General features: G+C 36.2%; 1 protein-coding gene across 1 annotated transcript in view; it reads right to left on the bottom strand.

Annotated features, from left to right (window-relative positions):
- UNC13C (unc-13 homolog C) overlaps positions 1-25967 on the bottom strand; it is a 678662-nt gene that overhangs the window by 99011 nt on the left and 553684 nt on the right. Inside the window, exons 25-27 of the mRNA XM_005685753.3 lie at positions 19598-19675; positions 15512-15589; positions 968-1056 (exon numbers count right to left, since the gene is read on the bottom strand). Of these exons, the coding sequence (XP_005685810.2) occupies positions 968-1056; positions 15512-15589; positions 19598-19675 (245 nt within the window). The remainder of the gene's footprint in view (positions 1-967; positions 1057-15511; positions 15590-19597; positions 19676-25967) is intronic.

Below are 25967 nucleotides of genomic sequence, written 5' to 3'. Positions count from 1 at the left end.
GAACATTCTCTAACACCATATACAAAAATAAACTCGAAATGGGTTAAAGATCCCAAAACAGGGTACTATACATAAATCTCCTAGAGGAAAGGAAAGGCGGAACACTATCACAGTGGTATTTTTTGGATCTGTCTCCTGAAGTAAAGGAAATAAAAGCAAAAATAAACAACCGAGACCTACTTAAACTTAAAACCTTCTGCCCAGCTAGAGAAACCATCAACAAAATGAAATAACAACTTACTGATTGGGAGAAAATATTGCAAATGATATTATTGATAAGTGATTAATTTCTTATTTTAACATTTGCTGATGAGATGATGGCTTTTTCCTATAAGACCAAAATGAAGTTTATCTAGAATGAAGTTCTCATTCTTTAAAACCACACCGTTAATAAGCAAAGTTAATTAATGGGAAAAAAAAGACATGACATAGATGTGTTAGTAGTTTCCCGTGAGCTAACTGCATTAACATTTCTAAAGCCTAAAACATAGCAGGCTGTCTTAATTCAATTATGGGGTTAAGAGTTCAGTTCTTTGGAACCACACTGATATGTATGGCATGAATACAACTCATCCCTGTCATGCATGTAAAGATTTTCTCCCTGCCTTTCTTCCTTCCTCTATTCCTTCAACAGCCAATTGCTAAGCTCTAAAAACTAGAATTTCAAAGAGCAATGAAATGTCATTTCTGCCCTTAAGAAACATGCAGTAATGAGAGGAAAACAGGCAAGTGAACCAGAACTTAGAGCATAGTGTTGTCAGTGCTCCTCAACTGCAGGATACTCAGAGTTCTGGGGGGCAAACAGCAAGATATCACTATAAAATTGCAGGGTCATGGAAGATTTTCCAGAGGTGATGATGCTTAAATTGAGTCTTCAAGTTAAATGGATTTAGACAGTCAGAGGAGAGAGACAGCACTGAAGACATGATTATAATACATTTGGATAATAATTACTTAGGCCACTTACCTTTCACCATAAGTGACACTGAGCTCATCCAGGACCCCACTGAGTTTAACCTGAAGTTCTTTTAGAACAGTACTAGCTTCAGGGTCTAACTGCAAAGAGATCATAAACAATATTACTTTGGAGTTCTGAGAAAGCATAGCTTTTATTTCTTAGAAGCATGAAGCATTTTGCTTATTATAAGGTTAACTTCAAACAATATGGCAGACATATCCTTTTTTCTTTCCTTCTTTAATCTTTGAAATCAAATGCAAAATTTAGAAAATTCTAATAAAATTAAAAGTTTTTACTATGAAAAAATTGATTAAAATGCATAGCATGCATACAAAAAAGAGCTATAGAGCAAAGCCTTTGTTGGTTATAGCAGTGGGATGCAAGGCATGACAAAATATATTACAGAACATGATAATTTCATGACTTAGAAAACTGGCTATATGTTAGTTGAACATGTGTGTTGCTTGAAAACATTTTCATCTGTAATATCCCTATAACTAAATAGAACCATTGAAAATTTTTTAAATTGCTGAAAATTAATTTTTGTACACTATGATGTGCCTTAGTTGAAGGGGTTTTCAAGTATAGAATTAAAAGTAATAGATAAACGATTACCCTATTGCTCCAGTGTGCTTCTCTAGAGGTGATAGGCCTAACTTTTCTTCCTAGATGCCAATTTTTAACTCAGAGTTCAAGTTTCCCGTTTTATTTTATATATATATTTTAAAGTTTTTCTTTTGCGTGGGGGGAGGGTAAAAATAATTAAATCAAGATGACATATTATGCTTATTCTTACAATGTAAAAGCCAAATTCTTTTTATCTTTCAGTTCTAAATTAATATTAATCAATATTAGAAAATAACTTACACTATAAGTAAACACAAACAAGTAAAACACCAAACTGTTAATGTGGCAGAATTTTTTATAATTAAAGTGATGGATGAACACAAACTTTACCAGCATTTTAGAAAATTTTATCCTTTGTTAATTATATTTTTGCAAGCTAGTTGTCAAAACAGAATGACATATAACAGATGTATTGTATCTAGCGGATAGAGATTCATGTAAAGGGAAACCTAGAATATTCTCTGAAATTTACACCAATCTTCATTTGAGTCTTCAGAAATTCAGTTTCCTATCATTAGTACCTATGGTCCTTGCTCAGGTTGGACTATTATTGAAGAGAGGGGCTTAGGATAAAGACAACCTTGGGGAGTAGAGCAAACGAAAGGAGGACTTACTATAAATAAGAGAACCTAAGAACACCAAATACAGGTATGACACACATCAGTTTAAACCACTGGAAACCAACCCATCATCAAAAATTGTCCCTAATAGAATACACTGATCATAAATCCTACAATCCTCCAAGAAACTTTTCTAAAACTAAGAAACTATTAGGAAAAAGTATTATCTGTACACCTCAGCAGCTGCATTGCTCTATGTTATACTAACATGACTAAAAACAGAAAAGAAAATAAAAATCCCATCTAACATCTGACACTTTACTGGTTATATCAAACCAATCCTTAATGTCAATTTTCACTCAAATCTAGGTGATTTTAGCATTAGTTAGTTTCTGCCCCTTTATCAGAGTCAATGCTGTTCTTCTGGCCTATATCATTTTCTGCTGCTGTCATTAGAGATTATTCACACGTGCATGAGCAAGCTTAACACATACAGATTTCTCTAGAAGTTGGAAACTTACAATAACCCTAAGCCTCATACTTTGAGAGTTCCACTCAGCTATAACCAGTAGCAAGGCAGTAATTCATAAAAAAAATAGATATTGCCTATTTTTATCTCTGATATTTGATATGCATTTAAACACAATTAGTGTAATAAATCATATCTCCCAACCCTTAACCAAGAAAACATATGCGGATTGTTCACCCCAATCCTAGGAACCATGAAAGCTGATTATTTTTTTGAATCACATGTTTTTGCTATTATCATAAGATCAGTTTTAGCCCAACTTCACTTGGATAAAAATGTTCATGAACAGAAAATGAGAGAAGACCTCCCAAAGAATTTTCTCCAGGTCCCCCACTCCTTGGTAAATCTTGCTGAGGCGGTAGGCGGTTGTTCTGCCCTCCTCCACAGAACTGCCACCTCCAATAGCATGGTTTTCTTCAGGAAATTGGGCTGCTGCTTATTTAAAGTATACATTTTATTCTCATATTAGTTTGATATACACATTGAGTTACCTTATTCACCTGTTAATATAATGACTTTAAAGTCATACAAAAATGGTTAAATAGCTCGGTTGGGTGAAATTATCCTATTTTCCTATGAATCATTTTAGTCTATCTTAGGTATTTTGGGAATGGAAATTTCCTATCAAATAATTGGTTATTACTTGAAAATCTGAAACTGTCAAACTATAGTAATTTAAACATTGGCTGACAGTTTTCATTTCTTGAGAGAAGCATGAGTTTTTAAGTGGGTGAAGCCAGAATGCCTCTGTCATATAAACAGGAAAAAAAAAAAAAAGGTTTGATTTTAGTTAAGTATTTTGATATTTATTTAAAGCACACCAATAAACTACTAACTACAAACAGTAATTATGAGGGCAATATGTAAATTGAAGATCTTTTGTAATAATAGTGGGCAAAAATATGCTCATCTAATTATAAAACAATCTTTTTGGCCAGCAAATTTACCAGTTCTTGAGTTTTTCTGCATTTGTTTGAGTCCAAATTGAGAAAACTTTCCCTACAAGCTCTCTAAATTTTATAAGAAATAATAATTTCTCATATTTTTTGATTATATATTGATTATTTATTGCCTAAATTCCCAATAGCACATTTTACAAATTACTGGCCACTTTGGAAAGATAAAAAGCTACCTAATTTTTTAAAAATAAATGTTTAAAACATAACCTAGTTCCCTAAGAAATGTGACATCAAAAATAATTTGCACATTTATATATTATCATTTATAATTATTAAAATCAAAAAGAGAAACCAAAAAAGTAAAACATTTCAAGCATTCAAAAGCCACAACTAAAAAATTCTTAAATTAGAAACTGTATTAGCAGGTGTATGTGAACACCTTGGCTGGCAACAAAATAAAATAAAATATTAAGTGACTCCATGTAAAGAAGAACATACTCCATGAAAATTTAAGAATACTGGGTCAAAATCTGAATTTATAGTACAGCTTTCACAACAGATTTTATCCACTTTGAAAAGTTGGGGAACTCCAGAATTTAGGCCAGATAAAGGGTGGTTTTAAAGGTCTGATTGAACCTTAGTCATGTTTATATTGTATTTGAATTTTCATACCACTGAGATAATTTATAGCATTGAGCTGTGGTGATATTAATGAATTCTCTGGAAGAGACAGCTAGTAGGCAAGGTATCTTTGAAGTTCTTTGTCCTCAAGGCTCACTTCCACTTTTCTTTAAAAGACGATTTACTTATCACCTTCTTTTGCAAATCTGACCCCATGTGTCACTAACCCCGGGCAGTTAGTGACTTTCGTTGGTGCACTAATTGTGTTCTGCATTTTCACTGTCTATAGGACAGTCTCCTTAACTGTTCTATAAATCTCTGTCTTCCACTGAACTCTACCTGACTTTCTCTCCTGGGTATCTGTCCCTGGAAGCCTAAGAATTTACTGGCCTTTATTTTTACAGCGTTGAAGAATCTGGTCATTAGTCTTGTGGGTGTCACACCCTCTTCAAGATTTTTTTTGCAGAAAATCCTTCAGTAAATACAAACTTCACTACTACTTGGGCAGCAAGAAGCATGAAAAAATGCCTTCAAAGGTAATTGTGATATGCAGAGTGCTCCTTCTTCTTAGATTTATGCTTTGCACTGACTTATTAACAGAATAGTTTTGCATTTGAAATCTTTCATTCCTTAGCAACCACATGTTCTAGAGCTACCAAGGTTAGTCCTAAATTCAAGTGTTTGAGTCATTGCCAGACCATGCCAGATTATATCCTGTTATTTTCTTGGTTCCAAAAATATGGTTACCATATCCCCACTAGATTTTCTTTCCCCAGCATAAATTCTTTCCCTAAGGGACCTAACAGTATGTTAGGTATGTTATTTCAACCTCTTGTATAATTGCTAAACCAACCATTAAGTTCTTACTAATATCAATAACCTCAGATATTCAGATGACACCACCCTTATGGCAGAAAGTGAAGAACTAAAAAGCCTCTTGATGAAAGTGAAAGAGGAGAGTGAAAAAGTTGGTTTAAAGCTCAACATTCAGAAAACTAAGTCATGGCATCTGGTCCCATCACTTCATGGCAAATAGATGGGGAAACAATGGAAACAGTGTCAGACTTTATTTTTGGGGGGCTCCAAAATCACTGCAGATGGTGATTGCAGCCATGGAATTAAAGGACGTTTACTCCTTGGAGAAGGAAATGTTAACCCACTCCAGTACTCTTGCCTGGAGAATCCCATGGATGGAGGAGCCTGGAGGGCTACAGTCCACGGGGTCACAAAGAGTTGGACACGACTGAGTGACTTCACTTTCACTTTCACTTCACTTTACTCCTTGGAAGGAAAGTTATGACTAACCTAGATAGCATATTGAAAAGCAGATACATTACTTTGCCAACAAAGGTCCGTCTAGTCAAGGCTATGGTTTTTCCTGTAGTCATGTATGGATGTGAGAGTTGGACTCTGAAGAAAGTTGAGTGCTGAAGAATTGATGCTTTTGAACTGTGGTGTTGGAGAAGACTCTTGAGAGTCCCTTGGACTGCAAGGAGATCCAACCAGTCCCTCCTAAAGGAGATCAATCCTGGGTGTTCATTGGAAGGACTGATGCTGATGCTGAAACTCCAATACTTTGGCCAGCTTATGTGAAGAGCTGACTCACTGGAAAAGACCCTGATGCTGGGAGGGATTGGGGACAGGAGCAGGGGACAACAGAGGATGAGATGGCTGGATGGTATCACCGACTCGATGGACATGAGTTTGACTTAACTCCGGGAGTTGGTGATGGACAGGGAGGCCTGGCATGCTGTGATTCATGGGGTCTCAAAGAGTTGGACACGACTGAGTGACTGAACTGATACTGAAAGATACAACTAGTGGGTTTGAAAGGGTCTTTAGTGGAAATTTTATTCCTTTTCCACAGTGTCATTTTCTTTCTCTTTTCTACAAGCTGCTAAACTGCTCTTTCTCATGCTCAGCTCATCAGCATTAGGGTTCTATTATTTGCTCATTGAAAGAAATGTAGATTAGGAAGGTCCCCTGGCCCTTATCTTTACAGTGTTCAAAATCTGGTCATTAGTCTTGTGGGTGTCACACCCTTGTCAAGATTTTTTTTGCAGAAAACCCTTCAGTGTGAACTTCATCACTATTTCTATTTAAAAAAAAAAAAGGAAATGTAGAATGTTATTCAACTTGGGTTTTTCACATTTTGTTTCCATCAAATATCCTGGTCTATCTTCAATTCTTCCATTATTATTTTTATTACTCCAATATACAAATCATACTTAAATAGCATTTATACTAACATAAAATGTAAACAAATATTAGAAGAATAGCCCAACTTATTTGTAACTACTTTTTCATTGACATCTAGCTAGTATCTTTTTCTTTTCTTGACCTTCAAACTGTACAACATAAGTGTAAAATTAATTCTCTTTTTATCTCTTAAATATTTATTAATCCTTTATAGTGTGGTTTTGGCTCTGGATACTCCACTGAAATATTCACGTATCACCAATGATCTCTTAATGGCTAAGACCAGTGACTTTATTTATCCTATTCAGACTACATTCACACTGTTGTTTACTCTCTCTTTCAGCCTCTTTATTTCCATGCTTCTCCAGAGACTACCTTCTAGATTTCCTATTTTTCTGCCTATTTGTCTATCTTTTTAGTTGACTTCTCTTCTTCTGTATATTCATTATATATTAATGTCTTCAATTTTTCCTTCCTAGTCCTCTTTTTTTCACTCTGTATTCCCTTCTTAAGCCATCACATTTATGCCTATGATTTCAACTCCCTTCTCTATGCTAATGATCTCCAAACCATCACCAACAGCTGTAACAGGATGCCTGAGCATATTCTCTCCTATTAACCTTTTCCACTTTGGTGACCTCAAGCTCAACCTATCAAAAAGAGAACTTGTTACCTACCCAACCTTAGTTTCTTTCTCTTCTTATTGCCTCTGATTTGATTGATAGCATGCAAAAGTTTAAGGCAGAATTTTGAGAGCCATCTTTGACTCTTCTCTGCTTTCTTCCTTCCATATTTACTTGAATATCAAATACGACTGATAACGTTTATGAAATGTTTTCTCCACCTGTCCTATCCTCTTCATTTTCTGATGCAGAAATGTTCTCATCCAAGCTATGTTGCAATCATCTCCGGGTTGTGTTTTCTGTTTTTTCACTTCTATTCCATCCTCCTAACTGTTCCTAGAGTTGTTTTAATAAAGCCAAAATCTGATCATGGCACCTGCTGACCCCTCTACTGACCTTCAACCAGGCAAGTGCTTCAAGGAATTTCTTACAGCCTTACCTGGACTCTTGCTATTTCTTTTATTTTGAAAATATCACTTTTCTCCAGTCCTTCTACTTGACCAGAATTTATCCATCCTAAAGTACCTAGGTCAACTGAAAATAGATGATTGAGAAATCAGTGAAAATTCCCTAGTGAATTCAGTAGGAAATTACTCTCCTTGAAATGCTCTAAATCACTTTCTAGAGCTATAGCATTCGGCATGGATACTACGGTATGTTGTAAGAAATAAAGAACACATGGTTCTCTCCATTGCAAAAAAAAAAAAAAAAAATTATGCCCTAGATCTACCAATGGAACTCTGTCTTTACTTTCTTTTTTTATTCCTCATTTGAGAGAACCTCCCCAAGAACTTATAAGATCGTTTTCAGAAATAGACTATGACATTTTTGTGCCATTCAGATGTGAATGAACTGTTATGCTAGAGGTATCAATTATATAAATTAATGCTCCTAACTTCTTGCTTTCAAAAAGTGGCAGAACATCAGTAGCTGTCTCACATCCTAATTAAGGAGAATATGCAGTAAAACCAACTGTCACTGTTTCAAACCAACTAAATATCTTTGAGATACATTAAGTTAGGTTCTTCAGACTAAACAACTGAAGGGAAAAAATGCCTCATCTTGTATAGTTCATTCAATATAGTTTTGAGCTAGTGACTATATGGCAAATTGTTGTTTTTTTCTATTTCTATTTCTCTGAACTTTTAAAAATACCTTCAAGCCTTATATGAGAGACATGACATTCTTTTCTTTAAAACTTTTTTTTTCCTTCACTTACGATACATACAATAACCTTATACTCTCTGGATTGCTAACAAGGTTTTTTCCCTTACAGTTACAGATTGATAGACTAGAATGAACCTCTAGTTCATTTCCTTATAGTCCAGTTACTTCCTTCTTACGGATGGGGATAATCAAGGTCTAGATGACGTGTCATTCACTTAACACATTTGGAGGCCACGGGAGGATGAAAAAGCGATCTAAGAAGCTATGTTCTTTTAAGAAATTCTCTGACTGTGGTCATTAAAAAGACAAAGAAGCACGATAACTTGACTGGGAAGGAATATGGGGCTTATTAGCTCTACCTACTGGCTGACTATGAATCAGGACAGAGTAGGGATGTCAGGAATAGAAGAAATGAGACACAAACTTTATGTTCAGATATTTTTATGTAAAAACTGTTTGCCTGTATCACTCCGTCTTTGCCTTTCAGTTGTTCACATTATTGAATCTCGCCATTGTTCAGCAGAGTGAATAGTCTGTTCAATCAACTGAACTGACGACCTGTAAGAGTCAGCAGAATGCCATTCTGCCAAGTAGAAGAGGGACAATTGGCTGGATTATAGAAGTAATGTTTTACTAAGTTTCTGCATTGATTTATGGCTCATTAATGCAGTCATAAACAATTGCAAGGGATCCACAATAAGACAATAAAATAGGTCTATTATAGAAAATGGCAGTTGAAGTAAAACTCTGTTTCTCTCCCTTCTGGCTATGGATGGCTTGAATTCTCTCCCCTGAAGTTTTCTTAAAGTTCAGAGGAAGTTCAGTTAAAAGATGATCAGTAGCATGGGGGTGACCCTGTGCTATCTGGAGAATGAGTTGGGAAATGAGGTTAACAAGAAGAACCTGCTTGGGTCTGGATTTTATTTTGACATGGATCTTCCACCCAGAAGCCTCTCAGCCTCCAAGAGAGCACCTTTCCTTAATATTGCCAGTTTAGCAGTTAGCTGAAATTTATGTAGTAGTAGTGCTAGAATCAATCATATTTATTAAATCGCCTCAATGTGATTTGCCCTTTTGGCATTCATTATTCTCTTAGTTTTCTATTAATTCCAATTTATTAACTCTAATTGCAGAGTGGTTAGGAGGAGAAAGAAACCAGGTATCTTCAGGCTGCCAAAATAAAGGGCCAGCACTTAAAATTCAAGTTTTCCGTTCTTGAAGCTAGAAGTATCTGCTTACTTTTACTGAATTCAGCCAAATACATCTCACCTTTGAGTTTTATTTACACAATAATAAGCTAGTTTGAGTTGATTCTTTGAATTACTGTGGGATAAGATGTAACAATTGCAACTCTCCCTTGAAACACGTATTTGCAAGTTTAGAAATGGGGATTCCCCTAATAAACCTTATCTTTTTAGTTGTTCTGACTTCCCTAATAAACTCAAAGTTTTCTGAGGGTGGGGGTCTACATTTATTAATTATTGTACCTCTGTAGTCTAGTAAAAATATACAGCTCAGAATAGGTGTCCAGCAAATCAATAATTCGATGAATGAATTAATGAAGGAGTACATTTTTCTTCATGTTCAGCAAGCTCTTATCTCTATTTTTCTTGAAGCAGTCAGCCCCAAGGGTAAGTGGTTCAGGCAGAACAGGAGACATTTGTCTTCTAAGAATCCCTTTCACTGAGCCCAACAGGGAGCGCTGCTCTGACTGTTGTTTTACAAGCACTCACTCCTTCTTAAGATCCTTGACAGCAAGAGCAGTTATTTAAATATCTTTATTTCCTATCTCAACTCTTGTCATCCTACAGAAAATAGACACCAGTGGACACTTCAATTACATGGGAAGAACTTGGCAAATTTGCTTTAGGAAATAGTTTGGAACTAACAGGAAGACATAATATGACTAGTTAAAATTGACTACTTTATTATCTAATGACACCTAGTACCTACTTCAATAATTTTATTTTCTAATTTATTTTGTACTTCTGGAAAAGAGAAATCACGGATGGCTTCTCATTTAATGTATTAACTAGAGAGTTATATCTGTTTACACTGAGAAAAGTTGAGATAAGATCAGAAACTTGAACATAAAGTTTTTAGCCTTTTTACAACTATAATACCTCCTTTAATAAAATTATATATAAAATGTAAGCATAGAAGTCCAGAGTTTTAAAAATGCTGGATATTTGTATAAGACTGCAAGTTAGTCACCTATATTTTGAGATTATTATATTCTTTAATCCAAATACTTCTCTGTCTATTGCATGCTGTCTCACGATCTGTTCAAATACACTGAGTCCAATGTGTTCTCAAAATTCAAAATATTTTAAGTAGGTGGGTTAGGAGACAGGCACAGATAAGGCAGAAGGGTATTCTGAACCATTACCTAAGTATCTGGTAGCTTTCCTAAAAGCAAAGAGCATTATTTCTTAAAATGTGGTCTCCTAACCAGTACCATCAGCATCACATGGGAATCTGTTAGAAATACAGGTCATGCAGCCCAACTCCAGATCTACTGAGTTGAATAGTCTAGGATGGAATTCAGCAATGTGTGTTATAATTAGCCCTCTGGGCATTTCTCATACCTGTTAATGTTCAAAAACTACTGGCACGAAGTATTATTTCCCTTAAAGAAGTGGTCTTCAACCCCTGTAGCCCAGAAAGTATGAAATAATTTTGCTAATTGAAATAGAACAGAAGTCAATTTCTATCCTCCCTGATCAGAGGTTGCTTAGCTGAAGGCTGTGTCCGAATGGCTAGTAAGTTTTACAATGAATTTCAGCTACATGTGTTCACTTTTAGACAGATTCAGTTTCTAATTGACACATCAAATCCATCATTAAAAAATGAAGAGAAGTATAGTTTGCATCTCTGCAACAAAAGATAATTAAGTTGCTCATTAAAATATGTACATTTTTAGGGTAGGTGGATTATGTCCCTGATTCCCAGCCCTGTTCAGGAAAGTTTAACAAGGTAAGATGAGTCAAGAGATTTAATCCTTCTGAGACATATCAATAACAATAATGTTGCTATAACACCTTCATGGTCTGCTTTGTGGTCAGCAGAATGAGAGAATTTAGCTAAGTAAATACCTGCCCTCCATTTCTCCTAAATGTATTAATAATTGGCTAACTTCTAGAATTTGAAGTATGGTTAATAGGATAGCAGGCCTATGAATAATTATAGATTCTACTATTCAAGATTATTTTATTATCACAATATTGTGAAGGAGTAATGAACCCTCTGCTTACACAGCATGGTCATAATTCTTCTAAACCAATTACCAAAATGCAAGTTAATAGAGAATATCTCATAACTTTCTGGAAGAAAATTAAATTTGGGATTATCTGATTTTCTTTTTCATGTACTTGTGCAAATTAGATTGCAGATCAAGCAACTACAACTAAGTCCCTTCTGTAGACTGTAGCAATATGTTTTTATGAAAAATTGAATATAGGACTAAGTATCTATTTGCAGTTGATATATACTCATGACAAAATTAAGCTATTAAAATGATATATACAAAAAATATCTGTTTTATTTTTGAGCTTTTTGAACTATTATAGAAAGAAAGCCCCAGAAAGATAAAACCACTGTTAATGACTACATGAAAATTATTACCTGGCATTCTGATGATTGTTTTGCTGTTAATGTTACACAGGGACAAGTAATGCCATATGGGAATTGTGTAAATGATTTAACTTCTAGCTCAAATCAGTCCCTACCACAGTTTGGTTATTTTATCTGTTTTACTATAGTGATTCATAAAAGTGTATAAACATAAAAGATCACCTGGGATGCACTTAAAAAAAAAGACTCTGGGCCTCATTCCTAAGGGATATGTTTGCTTCATAGTTTATGTGAATTGTTAAAATTCCTATTTTCTAGAGTAATCAGAGAGTCATCAAGCCAAAACATGCTCTCTTTATTTGTAGGCAGACTATAAGAGAAGAAATTTAGTAGTTGTTCTCTTTTGATTCTTTTTTCTAAATAGGGTTAGAAGAATGTGCCTACAGGACCCACAGGCCACTGGAGGACTGCTCAAGTGGCTGTATTTGGAGTTAGTGTCAACAGCATGGCCCCCAAGACTGTCACAGCATTAGGCAATGTTTCCATCTTGGATTCCACACATAGAGTGAATTAAAAAAAAAAAAAAGTTTTAAACACTCTTTCTGTTTCCAGGGGGAAAAGAGATTGACCCTGCAAAGAAAGAGCAACTGCCCCAACAGTGGTTGGGTCAAAGCAACAGAGAGCTACAGCATCATGCAAGCAGGCCTGCAAGTGGCCGGCACTTTACAGATGGTCCGAGAGGCCAGACACGCTATTGTCAGAAGCCAACTAATGGACACATGGCATCAAAAACTACCTTGAGCAAAATACACAAGCAATCATTTGCTAATTAGTTTTCTGTAGCAAGAAGTGCACATTCTGGTACAGATGGTGGGGCACAGAGTAACAAGAAACTCTTAGAAGAAGGATAAAATCTAGTTTAAAAAGTTTTCCTTAGCAAATAGTAGAGGTTTTATAACCAGTCCCACTGTGAGGAAACAACTGGGAATTGGCAATAGTACAAACACACTGTCTTATCATTAAAGGCCACCAAACATAGGAGTTGGTGATGGACAGGGAGGCCTGGCATGCTGCAATTCATGGGGTTGCAAAGACTGGACACGACTGAGTGAACTGAACTGAAACATGCTTATAGTAAGTGCTGTATATACTTTGCATATCAAAAGGCAGATTTGTTTTTCTCAATAAAATCCTTTTTCATCTTTATGAAAGACTCAAGGAACCATTTAAATATTGCCATATAGATAACTAGAATGAAACAATTCTATTATATTGAGGTTCTGGAGGCTCATTGTAGCAATCAACAACTCTAACATCATTCTATATTAAGATAGATACTTTCTGGGAGGCTGCCTGTTATGCTCAGACCTGGGTTCAAGTCAAGCTTCTTCCTCACATTTCTTCAACCTCTACACAAAACTAGCATGGCCTGCCTAAAGATTTTTCTTGGCAGCACAAGATGAAAATAGAAAAGAAACAGAGAAAAGAACTTCATAGAAAGGGAGACAGAAGAAACACAGAGGATTAAGAGAGGGAGGGAAGGGAGAAAAATATTTAAATTAGGAAAAGAAAGGAGCTAGGGTCAATGCTGTCCCTCTAACAAATTCCATTTTTAGGAGCTAGACATTCATTTAATTTGTTTAATTGATTTTTGCTTGAAATTTTGCATGAGGAGTTTAACAATTGGCATTTCAAGAGTTATAATGGGAGAAGGCACCCAGCTCAGCTCATCTTCCATCATTTTCTCCAATACAGTCCTGTGATATAGTCACAGATCTGCAACTCAATTTATCACACGAAAACCTGTACCTTTCAAATGGGCAATTTTATCTGAAACAAGCAGTCAATTTTGGTTGGTGAACAAACCGCCCCACAGCTTTTTTGGTTAGCAGGTGGCTTGGCCCACACAGTTTCCTTTAAATACAGGCATAATTTGTCTGGTTAACATTCAGCTGAGCAGTATATTTCTCATAGAGTTCAACCACAAAATAGTAATGACATAGTAGCAGCATTAGGAGAAATTTCTGGAAATGTGGCATTTCAAATATAACTCTATCCTCAAATGATTTGTGGTCTTTAAAATTCACTAAAGCAAGAGAGAATTTCCCACAAAAAATTGGTATTTTCTTCACTACTGTTCAAAACAGTAAGTGGACTTAAAGTCTGAATATGAAACATCACTAAATTGAAAAGGGAATCTCCAGCTATGAGCCCCAAGTGCTCACCTGATTCAGCAAAAGAATTTTAAAAATGAGATTGATGCCCTCAAACCAGGCAAAAACCATTACCACACTTTGGGGAATGAAGCCTTATTTTATATAAACTAGACTGAGAGAGCAGTGACAGCTTAGCTCAGAAAAGTTCATTTTTGAAATTTTGTACCTTCATCCATGTATCCTGGTGCTTCTTATTTGTAGAATGCTAAATAGTTCATTTCTCTAAAGACTGAGGCTCGAGAATAATGAAAAAGACATTGGGGTGAAAATGTATACATGTCTTTATGGGATTAAAACAAACATCATGTGTGAAGTGGGGGCAGTTGGATAAACTGGGAGATTGGGATGGACATATACACACTATTGATACTCTGTATAAAATAGATAGCTAATGAGAGCCTACAGTATAAAACAGAACTTCACTCAGTGCTCTGTGGTGACCTAAATGGGAAGGAATTCCAAAAAGGAGGGTATATATGTATAGGTATAGCTGATCACTTTGCTGTATAGCATAAGCTAACACATCATAAAGCAACTCTACTCCAATTTAAAAAAAAAAAAAAAGCATCTTCAGACTTATCAATTTAGAAATGAATGAGACCTTGGCTTTGAATTCAAACCTAGCTTTACATACATCTCACACGCTTAGCACAATAATTAGGAAGCATTAAATAAAACTGTAAACAAAAATATCCCCTCATCCTAGCCGCCCTCGGGATTGATTTTCAGAGTAGGTGGTGGGAGAGTGACAGCTTTATGGGCTTCCCTTGCGGCACCGTCTCCAGTTCTCAAGCCCCCAGATGTTCATGTTGGTTTGTGAAATACAAGACTGTGGCAGCTCAAGGAGGCAGGTGCCCAGCTAATATTTCACGGTCTGCCTGATCCAAACAAGCAAATGAGAACAAGTAGGAAGTGCAATGGTCTTTGGATTTGGAGGGGAAACAGCCAGGTAAAGGATAAGATGCTTACTATCACAAACCTCATAAAAGAATCTTTCTCCTTCCTTCTTCTGCTCATGGAATTGCAAGTCAGAGATGTTAGACAAAGACACAACACATTACAGACACAGTACACAACACAGTTTTGGCAGAGATTTTTGAGATGCAAAAAATAACCAGCGGTACATCAAAAACCACTAGTGCCACAAAGCACACTGCAGAAGAAAATCAGTATTAAGCTGACATTGCACAGAACAGTAAAAGGCATCTGCAATGGTGGAACTTTACAGATCGTTAGCATATACATAAATATACTTAATTGTGCATATATGACTAAATATATATATACACACACACACTACAAAAAGTTATTGACCCATCTTCCTTCTCCTAGTCACACTTCTGATGTATTTACTGGATTATTGTATCGTGGATAATGATCACTTTAGCTGTTAATAGTATTTTAGATTGTTAGCATTTCCTGTTCTGTAGTGAACCCATGTAAAAACTTGATTGTGTGACTTTCCTTAGCAAAGAAATATATGCTGCTAATGATCTCTAAGGAGATATTTAGCAACTGTAGGCATACAAATGCACTCACCTCTTTTCCTCCCATGGATTCAAACACTTTTTCCAGCTGAACCCGCAATTGTTGAATATTATTCATCAATATACAGGGCTTTAAATAAAAGACACAAAACAAGAAATTCATTAAATTACTGAATGGGTTGGCCTTCAATGTAATAATATACAGCTATCACCAAAATCCTATTCTATTTGGCAAATAGAACAATTATGCCACTTTAAGATTATACTTTTTAAATAGTTAATCATAGAAGAGGGAATATATAGCCCCTTTGGGCAATGGAATTTAATACTGTACTTAGCAAACCATTGGAGACTTACTACTAGAATTGATTTACTCTTAGCAATGTGGCATTTTATACTTCAAAATTAACCAAATTCCGATTTTTTTTAAAGATTTACTTTAAGAAAAATTAGTTTAAACTATCCTGTTGTTTCATTGTTTCAAAAGCTAAAATATCATCTAAGTTTTAAAATTGAAAACAAAACAAAACCCTTTCAAAAACCTTGAATAAATTCTTACTATTGGTAAAGTCCACACTCTGGTATTGAAGGCCCTTAGTTATACAGCTCCAAACCATGTTTTTCTTCTCATCTGCCCCTACTATATTATGATGAACTCTCAGCTCCAAGAGGCTTATTCCCCACCCAACACCTGTGCTTTCCAGGCTTGGTGGCTTGGCTTAGCTTGTGGGCCTTTCACTTGAACCTCTTTTCTCCTGTTTGAGTCACATCCATCATTCAGGTTAGGGCCTTCATTTTCCCAGACTGTATTCTTTTGTCACTCACTTGACATTTGTTTTATTTAACTTCACAACTGAGTTGCTTTTGACAGTCTTGCCAGCTGACCTTAAAAGCACTGTATGCACCGCTGTGTCTTTTTCTGCTTTCTCTTCCAGAGTACTGCATAGAGCCTCACACATTATATATGCTTTAAAAATGTCCCTTGACTTCTTTTCAAGGAGGCAGAGATATAACAATAACATAAAGATGTAAAGCTTTGTGAAAGGGCTAGATGTATCCTCAGAATAGTTGAAATTAATTTATAACAATTCAGTATAGTTATGGAATAACTTAATATTTGCTACGTGCTGATTCCGAAGAACCAGCATATCAGGGGAAGAAACGAGTCAAAGAAAGGAAAATGGATATGCCTTCCAAGGTGCTGGGAAATGAGCCAATAATGAATCAGAGAGAAACCTGCAAAGGACTTCCAGGACATCAGAGAGGTGTTAGTGCTCATCAGTGGAAAGATTTTATCATTGTTTTAACCACATTACACACCTTTGAAGAACTTTCTACTTGACTCTTAAAGTGACCACATCCTAACTTGAATTTACAAAAACAATTTAGAATTTCTATTCTCTTAATTTCAGGCACTTAGATATTTTATAACACAGATTTATCTCCTATAGATTCTGTTCAGTAAGCTGAATCATAGTATTCTACAAAGTGATTTGGATTGTCAGTTGAGAATCTCTGGATCCAAGTCTAGCCCTTTCTGTAGCATATATGATCAGATTTTCAGGATTTCAGATTCTTGACCCAGTGTCAACAAACTGAATCAAAAGAGCTTTATCCACTAGGGGATGGGGTCATTGGGTTTTTTTTTTTTTTTTTCTTCTTTTCTTCTTTTTCATTGCAGAGGGGAAAGAATTAAGGAAGAGCACAGCTCTTAATAAGAAGCAGGAAGACTCCATGGGTAAAGGTTGTATCATCCTGCTTTCCATGGTTCTAAGTTATCTGGGTAGACTCTGATTATTTGATATTAGCATTCAAGCTTATCTCTTTTTTTGATACACATAATAGGACTTTAGTTCCAGCTTTACACATTAAACCAACTCCAAGCCTTTATAATGAAATAATTTCCAATGGAAAAGAGCTACTGAGAAGCAAAATGAACAAAGACACTTGGGCTCACTTGGCATAGATTGCTATTGACCTGAGTAAGGCTACATATGAGAAAAGAGATGCAGTTATCCAGAGGGAGATAAAAAGAAATATGAGACATTCCTCTTTGATTAAGCTTCTGCTGACCTTGACATGTTCAAATTTCAATTTTATTGAATCAATTTATCAAATCACTACTGAGAATGGAATTATACAACTCTACCTTAATCAGGGAACAGCTTTTACTACTTCTCTAGTAAATGAACAGCAAATAAACAACTAAAATACCCACAGTAAAGGGAACATTAACCTGATTTAACTAGTGGGTTGTATTTTTTAAGATCCCACCAAATTATGTTTCTGAGTTGAAAAAGATTGTTAAAATAAATCAAGTAATTCTGATTTAGATAATATTGTTTTGCTATAATGTGGAATGTGGAAGACTGGATTAAAAACTTGTGACCCATTCCAAATTTAAAATGTCACAGAATGAAAGAAAAATTATTCTGTCACAGATGTTTTGTTTAACTGTCATCTTTAATTCTGAGCCCCTGGGAAAGCAAATATCACAGTTATCTCTTAGGAGTCTCTCTTTAAAAGTTTCCAGTGCTATTTGCAGATAAAATGGGAATATTGTCATAAGTGTACAGAGAAAACAAAAAATAATTTTCAATGTTCTTGATATTTAAAGATATTTAAAAATTTATATCTGAAACAACAGTGATACTTACACAAATGTGCAAAAGCACTTCTTCAATCTATCTTAGCTGAAAGCTTAAACTAAGTAGTTGACTGGTATCCTTTTATGGAAAAGCTAAAATAACACTTGGCATTTAAATGAAAGTCTAAGGCTGGTCAAGACATCAGTAATTAGGAAAGAAAAACATTAAAGAAAGAAAAGTAAGCTTGTGTGCTATCATATTTCAATGATGTTTTTTCTTTATAAAAATTTCATTTTGAAAAGTATAAAATATAAAGAAAAATACAGAGGATAATATAATGCTGATTTATATTTTTCATATTAAAGATAAACTGTAAATGTCAAAACATAAAGTAGAAGTCTGCAGGGTTTTTTTAAAGCTATTTTTCCTTTCTGAATGACAGGAATTGGCCTTGATAATTCATAGCCACCTTTCAAAATCTTCAATTTTTGATACCAAGGAAGTCAGAATCTTTTTTGAAATTATCTGGCACTGTTTTGATTTTCAACACATTATTTTTCAGCTGTATTATAAATTTAACTGTAGCTAGATGCTTTCAATAAATAAATACTCTATCTTGTCTATTAGAATATTTGTAATCAATGGCAATTAGAAATCACTACTGAGACATCCAGGCATTTCAGTAAAATTTCTGGGCAGCATTTTCACTTAAGGGAAAGGAGAATCTTCTGGGACCCTCAAGAACTGTTAGGGCTGACTTATCTTAATGAGCTGTCAGCAAGAGGTCAATGAGGTTTCAGCAAGAATTCTCTCTAAGATTTGCTGGATAGTGGGAACTGATTTTTTGACAGAGGAAAAAAACCCTGATTTTTCTCTTGAAAAATCTTGTACTGACTTTTAAAATATTTTTCAATGTTTTAAAAAATTCTTATAATGTTACCAACATATTTCTCCTAAAATGTTTATGGTGAATAGAAAGATTTTACCTTCCACCATAAAATAACATTGATTATATTCCAAATTACTTTTGGTTTATCTCACTTCTCTTTATTCCTTTCATTAATCTGTAATATTGGCTTAGATTTTATCAACATTTGTCAATCCTCCAAAAAATAAGACGGTAAGTTAATAATTCAGAGTATAGATCAGTATCACTCCTTACTTTAACCATTCTTTTCAATTTATTTGAAAACTAAAAGAATAAATTATACTTATTTTGGTGTTGATGCCAAAACTACACTATTTGGTGTGAACAATTGAACTTTTTAACTCCTAGATCCCAGATCCAGTGTTTACAATGATGTGGGTTTTCAATTGTTTTTATGAGTCTTACTCCTTATCATCATGGAAAACCACAAGCTGACTGGCACTGAGATGCTCTCAACCTTCCTCTGAACTCTATTTTATACCAGTTCAGGACTACTAGAAAGCTTTCTAATAGTCTCCTGAGATCTCTATTTTCATCATCTATATGAAAACAGAAAGAAAATTGCTTACTTATATCAGTTCTCAATTGAGGACTATTTGAAAATAGAGACATTTTTACTTACCACATTTTCCTTATCACAGTATGAACCGAAATCACTTGATACAATTGCAGCATACTGAAGTAGTACTTTATTGATGGTCTAGGAAAAAAAATTGTGAAATTCATTCAGGTAAGTAAAACTTTATATGTACATATATCGCTACATATGTATCTATCCCCACAAACACACACAATCCGGGTGAGCGTCAACACGTGAGCTCAGTTGCTCAGTCATTTCTGACTCTCTGTGATCTCATGGACTGCAGCCCACCAGGCTCCTTTGTCCATGGGATTTCCCAGGCAAGAATACTGGAGTGGGTTGCCATTTCCTTCTCCAGGGGAATCTTCCCAACCCAGGGATGGAAGTGGAGTCTCCTGCATTAGCAGGGAGATTCTTTTAACCACTGACCTGGGAAGCCAAACAAGGGCCATAGTGAAGTGAAGTTGCTCAGTCGTGTCCGACTCTTTGTGACCCCATGGACTGTAGCCTGCCAGGCTCCTCCATCCATGGGATTTTCCAGGCAAGAGTACTGGAGTGGGTTGCCATTCCCTTCTCCGGGAGATATTCCTGACTCAGGGATTGAACCCGGGTTTCCTGTACTGTAGGCAGACGCTTTACCATCTGAGCCACCAGGGAAGTCAACAAGGGCCATAGCAGTGATTAAATCTACACCTTTGCCAAAAGAAGGATTTCAAACTTATATTTAAATGACAATTTGTAATATTTCTGAGTACAAGATAGTCCACATGCATCCACTGTATTTTAATACAACCAGCTCCATCACAAAATGATTTATTTCTAACTTAAGATTCAGGAGGTATATTGTTTGGTGGTACCTGTTCTATGCCTGGATACTTATTACCTAATGCCCCCAATGACTTTTTTCTTTTCCTGAATGATTGACACTTTATGCTTTCATTCAGTTCAGTTCAGTTCAGTCGCTCAGCCGTGTCCGACTCTTTGCGACCCCATGAACCGCAGCACGCCAGGCCTCCCTGTCCATCACCATCTCCCAGAGTTCACTCAGACTCACGTCCATCAAGTCTGTGATGCCATCCAGCCATTATCTGGCATGATTTCTAGTTGCCATCCCCTCTTCATCTCCCTGCCCCCCATACACATACACATAACTCTACCATGACAAAATTCCTTTTGGTGGTTCTTTTTTCAACTTTCTACAATATTCCTGAATTATGAGTGGGGTCAGAACATACCCATATGTGTCACTTAGCAATGAATATTTTCAATGATACAGAGCCTTACTAATAACAAAGAACACCTCTTATGACCTAAATTTCAGCTTTTGTTGTATCATAGTATCTATTTATTTACCATTAATATAGTAAGTTATTTATTGATGCAATATTTGCTAAAAATACTGCCTAATCTTCCCCTCCTTGGCCTTTTTAGTCCTAATTCCACATTTTCCTTCTCTATCTAATAACTCTTATTGAGCCTAAGGAGGCCCTCTGCTTCCATTAACTATGCAAAAATAGGGAAAATGAAAAAATTTCATTAGTTACATTTTTTTAAATTACTTAAACAGATATTGATGTGTTTGCAGGCTACTGCTATTTCTTACAGAGTTTGAATTATTTTAAGTCCAAAGTAGACATGATTTTCTTGGAAGAGAGAAAGCAACAAGAGCAATAGATAGAGATCATCTCTTTTCATAGAAAAGCAAAGACACAAAAGCTTTTTTATGTACATTCTTCTGAATTTTCTTTGTGACTCAAAATCAACTTGGGGAGATAGTCCAAGAAGTGAAGCTGAAGGAGATGTATAATTTGCAGACCTGAAAATGTGACTGAAATTTGCAGACCACAGAATGTGACTATGAACTCATTTTACAGACTTTAAAAATCACAATGAAAACCTGAAACCTGAAATTAGGGATAACAGGCAGAAAGAAAATCAATAGTTTGTGGAAAGAAAAAAAAAAGCATCGTTGCTTAGTCATGTCCAACTCTTTGTGACCCTATGGACAGTAGCCTGCCAGGGTCCGCTGTCCTTAGAATTCTCCAGGCAAGAATACTGGAGTGGATTGCCATTCCCTTCTTCAAGGGATCTTCCCAACCCAGGGTCAGAATCCAGGTCTCCAGCACTTCAGGCAGATTCTTTACCAACTGAGCCATCAAAAGTGAAAACAGGCATCAATTTAAATAGAAAAGTTGGCTTTGAAAAATATAACATCTTATCAAGAAGTAGACTAACAAATCTAGGCAAACAGGTGGTGGATCAGAATAAAGTATTTTCTAAATGCATCTGTTCAAATTTTATTTTAGACTTCATCTTACCTAATGAGTGCTGATTTACTCATACATATGAACACTACTCTCAATTTACAGGTTCTTATGACAGTGTCAACTGCAGGAATCAATTCACTATATTCCAAAATTAAAAACCAACAGAAGCCTGCCTTTAGGAGCTTGTTGCATCTCAGACTATCATGTGTTCAAGATTTAGTTTGGGCAGGAGAACCCAGACAACCATTTCTGATTATTCTCAGCGTCTCCACATGGTCTTGCCTCTGCTTCATAGGAATTATGAAGTGATTCGCTTGAATTCCAGCTGGGAGGCAATTGATCCTAGGATCTCACATCTAATAACCTACAAATGCCAGAGGTTTGCAAGTCAGGATAGGTTGCATTTAAGGAAAAGGGCTTTGTCATGTACAATGTAGTTTAAGCCTTTGTGCTCATAGAATTGTCAGTACACTGGCTATAACAATATCCATTTATTTGTGAGTATTTAAAGTACACCTAAATGTGTTCATGTACATTTCAGGGGCAACTTCAATGTCATTCTAACTTATTCAACAAAGAAAAATCTCTATTAGACATTTCTTAATTAATACTAGTGACTACAGCTAAAACTTGAACAACCAGAGGGTTAGGGACACCAACTCTCTGCACAGTAAAAAACTGACTTGTAGCTTACAGTGAAAGCATTAGTAGCTCAGTCGTATCCAGCTCCTTGACACCCCATGGACTACAACCTGCCAGGCTCCTCTGTCTATGAAATCTCCGGGCAAGAATACTAGAGTGGGTAGCCATTCCCTTCTCCAAGGGATCTTCTCAACCCAGGGATTGAACCTGTCTGAGGGATCCTTTACTGTCTGAGCCACCTGTATTCACAGTTCATCCATATCCCTGGATTCAACTAACCACATATCATATAGTACTATAAAACTTACTATTTAAAAACTGGACACCCAAAGTTCAAACCCATGTTGTTCAAGGGTCTTCTGTAGTTAGTTAAGACATATCTAGCTGAAGCATTTTTCCAACATCATCATAAGCATCACCTAGGAACTTGTTGGAAATAAATAAATTCCTCGATCCAGGACTTCCCTGGTGGCACAGTGGATAGGAGTCCACCTGACAATGTGGGGAACATGAGTTCAGCCCCTGGTCTGGGAAGATTCCACGTGCAGCAAAGCAACTAAGACCATGTGCCACAACTACTGAAGCCCATGTGCCCTAGAGCGGGTGCTCCACAACGAGAGAAGCCACTGCAGCAGAGAGTAGCCCCTCTGCTGAACTAGAGAAAGCCCTTGCGAAGCAACAAGGACCTAGCGAAGTCACAAAAATTAAATCAATTTTAAAAAATTCACTGGTCCAGTCCCAGGTCTATTGAGTCAGCAATTCTGGGGTTTGTTATTGCTTACTCACTAAGTCATGTCCGACGTTTTGTGACCCCATCAACTGCAGCCCACAAGGCTCCTCTGTCCCTGGGATTTCCCAGGCAAGAATACTGGAGTGGGTTGTAGAAGTAGACTAAATATCTTGTCAGTACTACTAGGAGGGACATCTAGGAGTATACTCTTCCAATCAGGAAGACAAGAACCCTGGACCAAATCCATCTCTGCAGTCACATTTTATGCATAGAGCTTTACAGTGTCAGAGCAACACAGAGGACAAGAAGACTGCAGTGTTTGTTAAATGGCACTAGTGGTGCCACCTCAGTGCTTCACACATTGTATTTTAACATATCCAACATAAAGCAGAATTCCCTAGGGATGCCTGTGTTTGGCTTAAAGGATAAACATGAATGGTGAGATTTTTTTTCTTCAACTTACTAACTGATTTCTGATAACACTGGAATGTGAAAGTAATATAGATTGGTGGATGAAAGTGTTCTGTTCATATCATTTCTAGTCTTCTCTGCATTGTTTAAACCTTCTAAGCTTGTTTCATCACATTAAAATTATGAAAAATAATTGTATGTATCTCTTGAGGTGGTTGTAAAGAATAACTGAGACAATACATGTAAAGTGATTAGCACATAGTGGTGCTCAATGAATTATCATTATTATTTTAAAAATTAGGATTAGGTTCCCAGATCACAAGGAATATGTGTTCTTATTCATCATAATATTGACAACTCTTAGCTAGGAGTCAATTAACATTTGTTGATTTGTTTTTAAGTAGTACTGAAAATATTACTTCATTGTTCTTTTAACTGAAGTACCTATACTTGTCAAGAGCAATAAGACAACCATAGGAATATTCTCCAACCACATGCCCATTTTCCCACTCATCACAGCTCCTGAATGTACCTGCTATGGAATTTAAAGCATTTGCTTGGCACCTGATTTGGTCTTTTATATGCTTTAGTGAAAATAAATCATGTTTTTAAGATCCAGTTGACAGTGCTAACTCCTCTTAAATGTCTGAAGATATCATTAATGTGTCTTTCTTCCAGGGGATGGTTTAAATCAGTCTATGTCCCAGAAAGATAATAGGATTTCAGTATCTCTTGATATAAGGATCCCAATCCTAAGAAGGATAGGGTTTTCAAGACCAATGGTCACAGCTGAGGAAATAAAATAAGCTTCAGTAGTCTGCAGTTCCTCTGATATAGCTAATTAGATTAACCACAAAGTCCCATTTTAAAAATAATCATGCTGATAAAAGTTTATTTTTCCATGAAGTTTGCCAACTTCTATTTTCCTAGAAAACGTTTTTCATTCTTTGTGATAATTCATCTCCCTATGATAGTAACTGGTTCGTATTGAATGTCCATGGGTTAAAAGTGCCTTTATTTCACTGAAATTATTTTATTGTGCCAATAAAAACTCACCTTTCCTCAGTGATACATGCAGCCTAATTCTTTCCCTCTTGCTGCAGACAGTCCTTCCACTCCGGGCTTCTTTGCCCCCGCCTTACATAACCTGACTACTCTGTGAATTCTACTTTTGTAATACGTGCAATTCTTATCTGATCCTGCTTCCACTACAGAGTTTCAGAAATAGCATGTGACATACTTTTAAAAACACTGTCCCTAATGACCCTATTGCATTCTTTTCTTGGCAGTCATCCAAAGCACAGCTGCTAGTCAAGAAAAGACTTTGAGAATTTTTTAGAGTAATTCTCCTGCAGAATTCACTGCAGATTTCCCCATAGTGGAAAATTGGAATCAGCTACTCAAGAAAGTTGTGATAAATGATTTTTAACTATTATCTCTAAAAGTGGGAGTTACCTTAGTCTCCCTAGTTAGCAGATACAAAAACTGGAGTTCAAAGTATTTCATGGCAGACAAATATTTTAAAACATTTTAGGCTGACAGCTGTTTGTCTGCCTAAAAGCCTTCATGGGCTCCTCATGTTTTACTAAAGAGATTCAGCCACTTTGCCTGCTCTTTAAGATTGTTTACGACAAGAGCCTGACATTCCAACTGTAGTTCCACAGCCCTCTATAAATCTTATCTCTTTCCTTAGTGGGACCTCTCAAGCTAGAAGTCCTGAGTCACAGAACAGCGGAGGATGACAAAGATTCACTATTGAGCAAGCTCTGCCCAGGCTCCCGTGAGTCCCCTTCTCAACTGGGCCTTAACCTTGGCTTATAAAGACTTGAACAAAACAGTAGCAAAATTTCTAAGAGTTCAAAGACACACCTCTTGGATGATCCCACATCCCTTAAAGTGCCTGCCTGAAAAAACCCAAGGCTGCCAAAAGATTTACCGTTTATTCCAGCCAACACCTGAAGATAGGGTCCTATCTTCCAGCCTCTGTGGAAGGGAAGGGGCCTAACTTCAATAAGTACCAGTTAGCAAACTAGGTGCGCTTCCCATGGATCAAGCCCCTCTCCTGCTCTTTGAGCCCTACTTGTGCTCTCCCTGTTCCTGCATTCTGCCTCTGAAACACCCAGTGATGGCTGTGCAAATCAAAACAGTCTTTCAGTCTGGACTCTTCCCCACTGCAGTAGTTTATTACTGATTAAAATCTGTCCTTACCACTTTGACTAGTATATCTGGCTTTGTTGATTTATTTATTTATTTTTACCAAAGGCTGAAGTTTGCTAAGCAGGAAGTCAATCTTTGTTGTGTTAACTAGTTACCTCAGCATAAATTAACTGTCCTACTACAGTTAATAAAGATGCTGAAGTCC

This window comes from Capra hircus, chromosome 10 (assembly GCF_001704415.2).
Source record: "Capra hircus breed San Clemente chromosome 10, ASM170441v1, whole genome shotgun sequence".
Lineage (NCBI taxonomy): Eukaryota > Metazoa > Chordata > Mammalia > Artiodactyla > Bovidae > Capra > Capra hircus.
The sequence above is the reverse complement of the archived record's forward strand: the minus strand, read 5'-3'. Positions and strand labels throughout refer to the sequence as shown.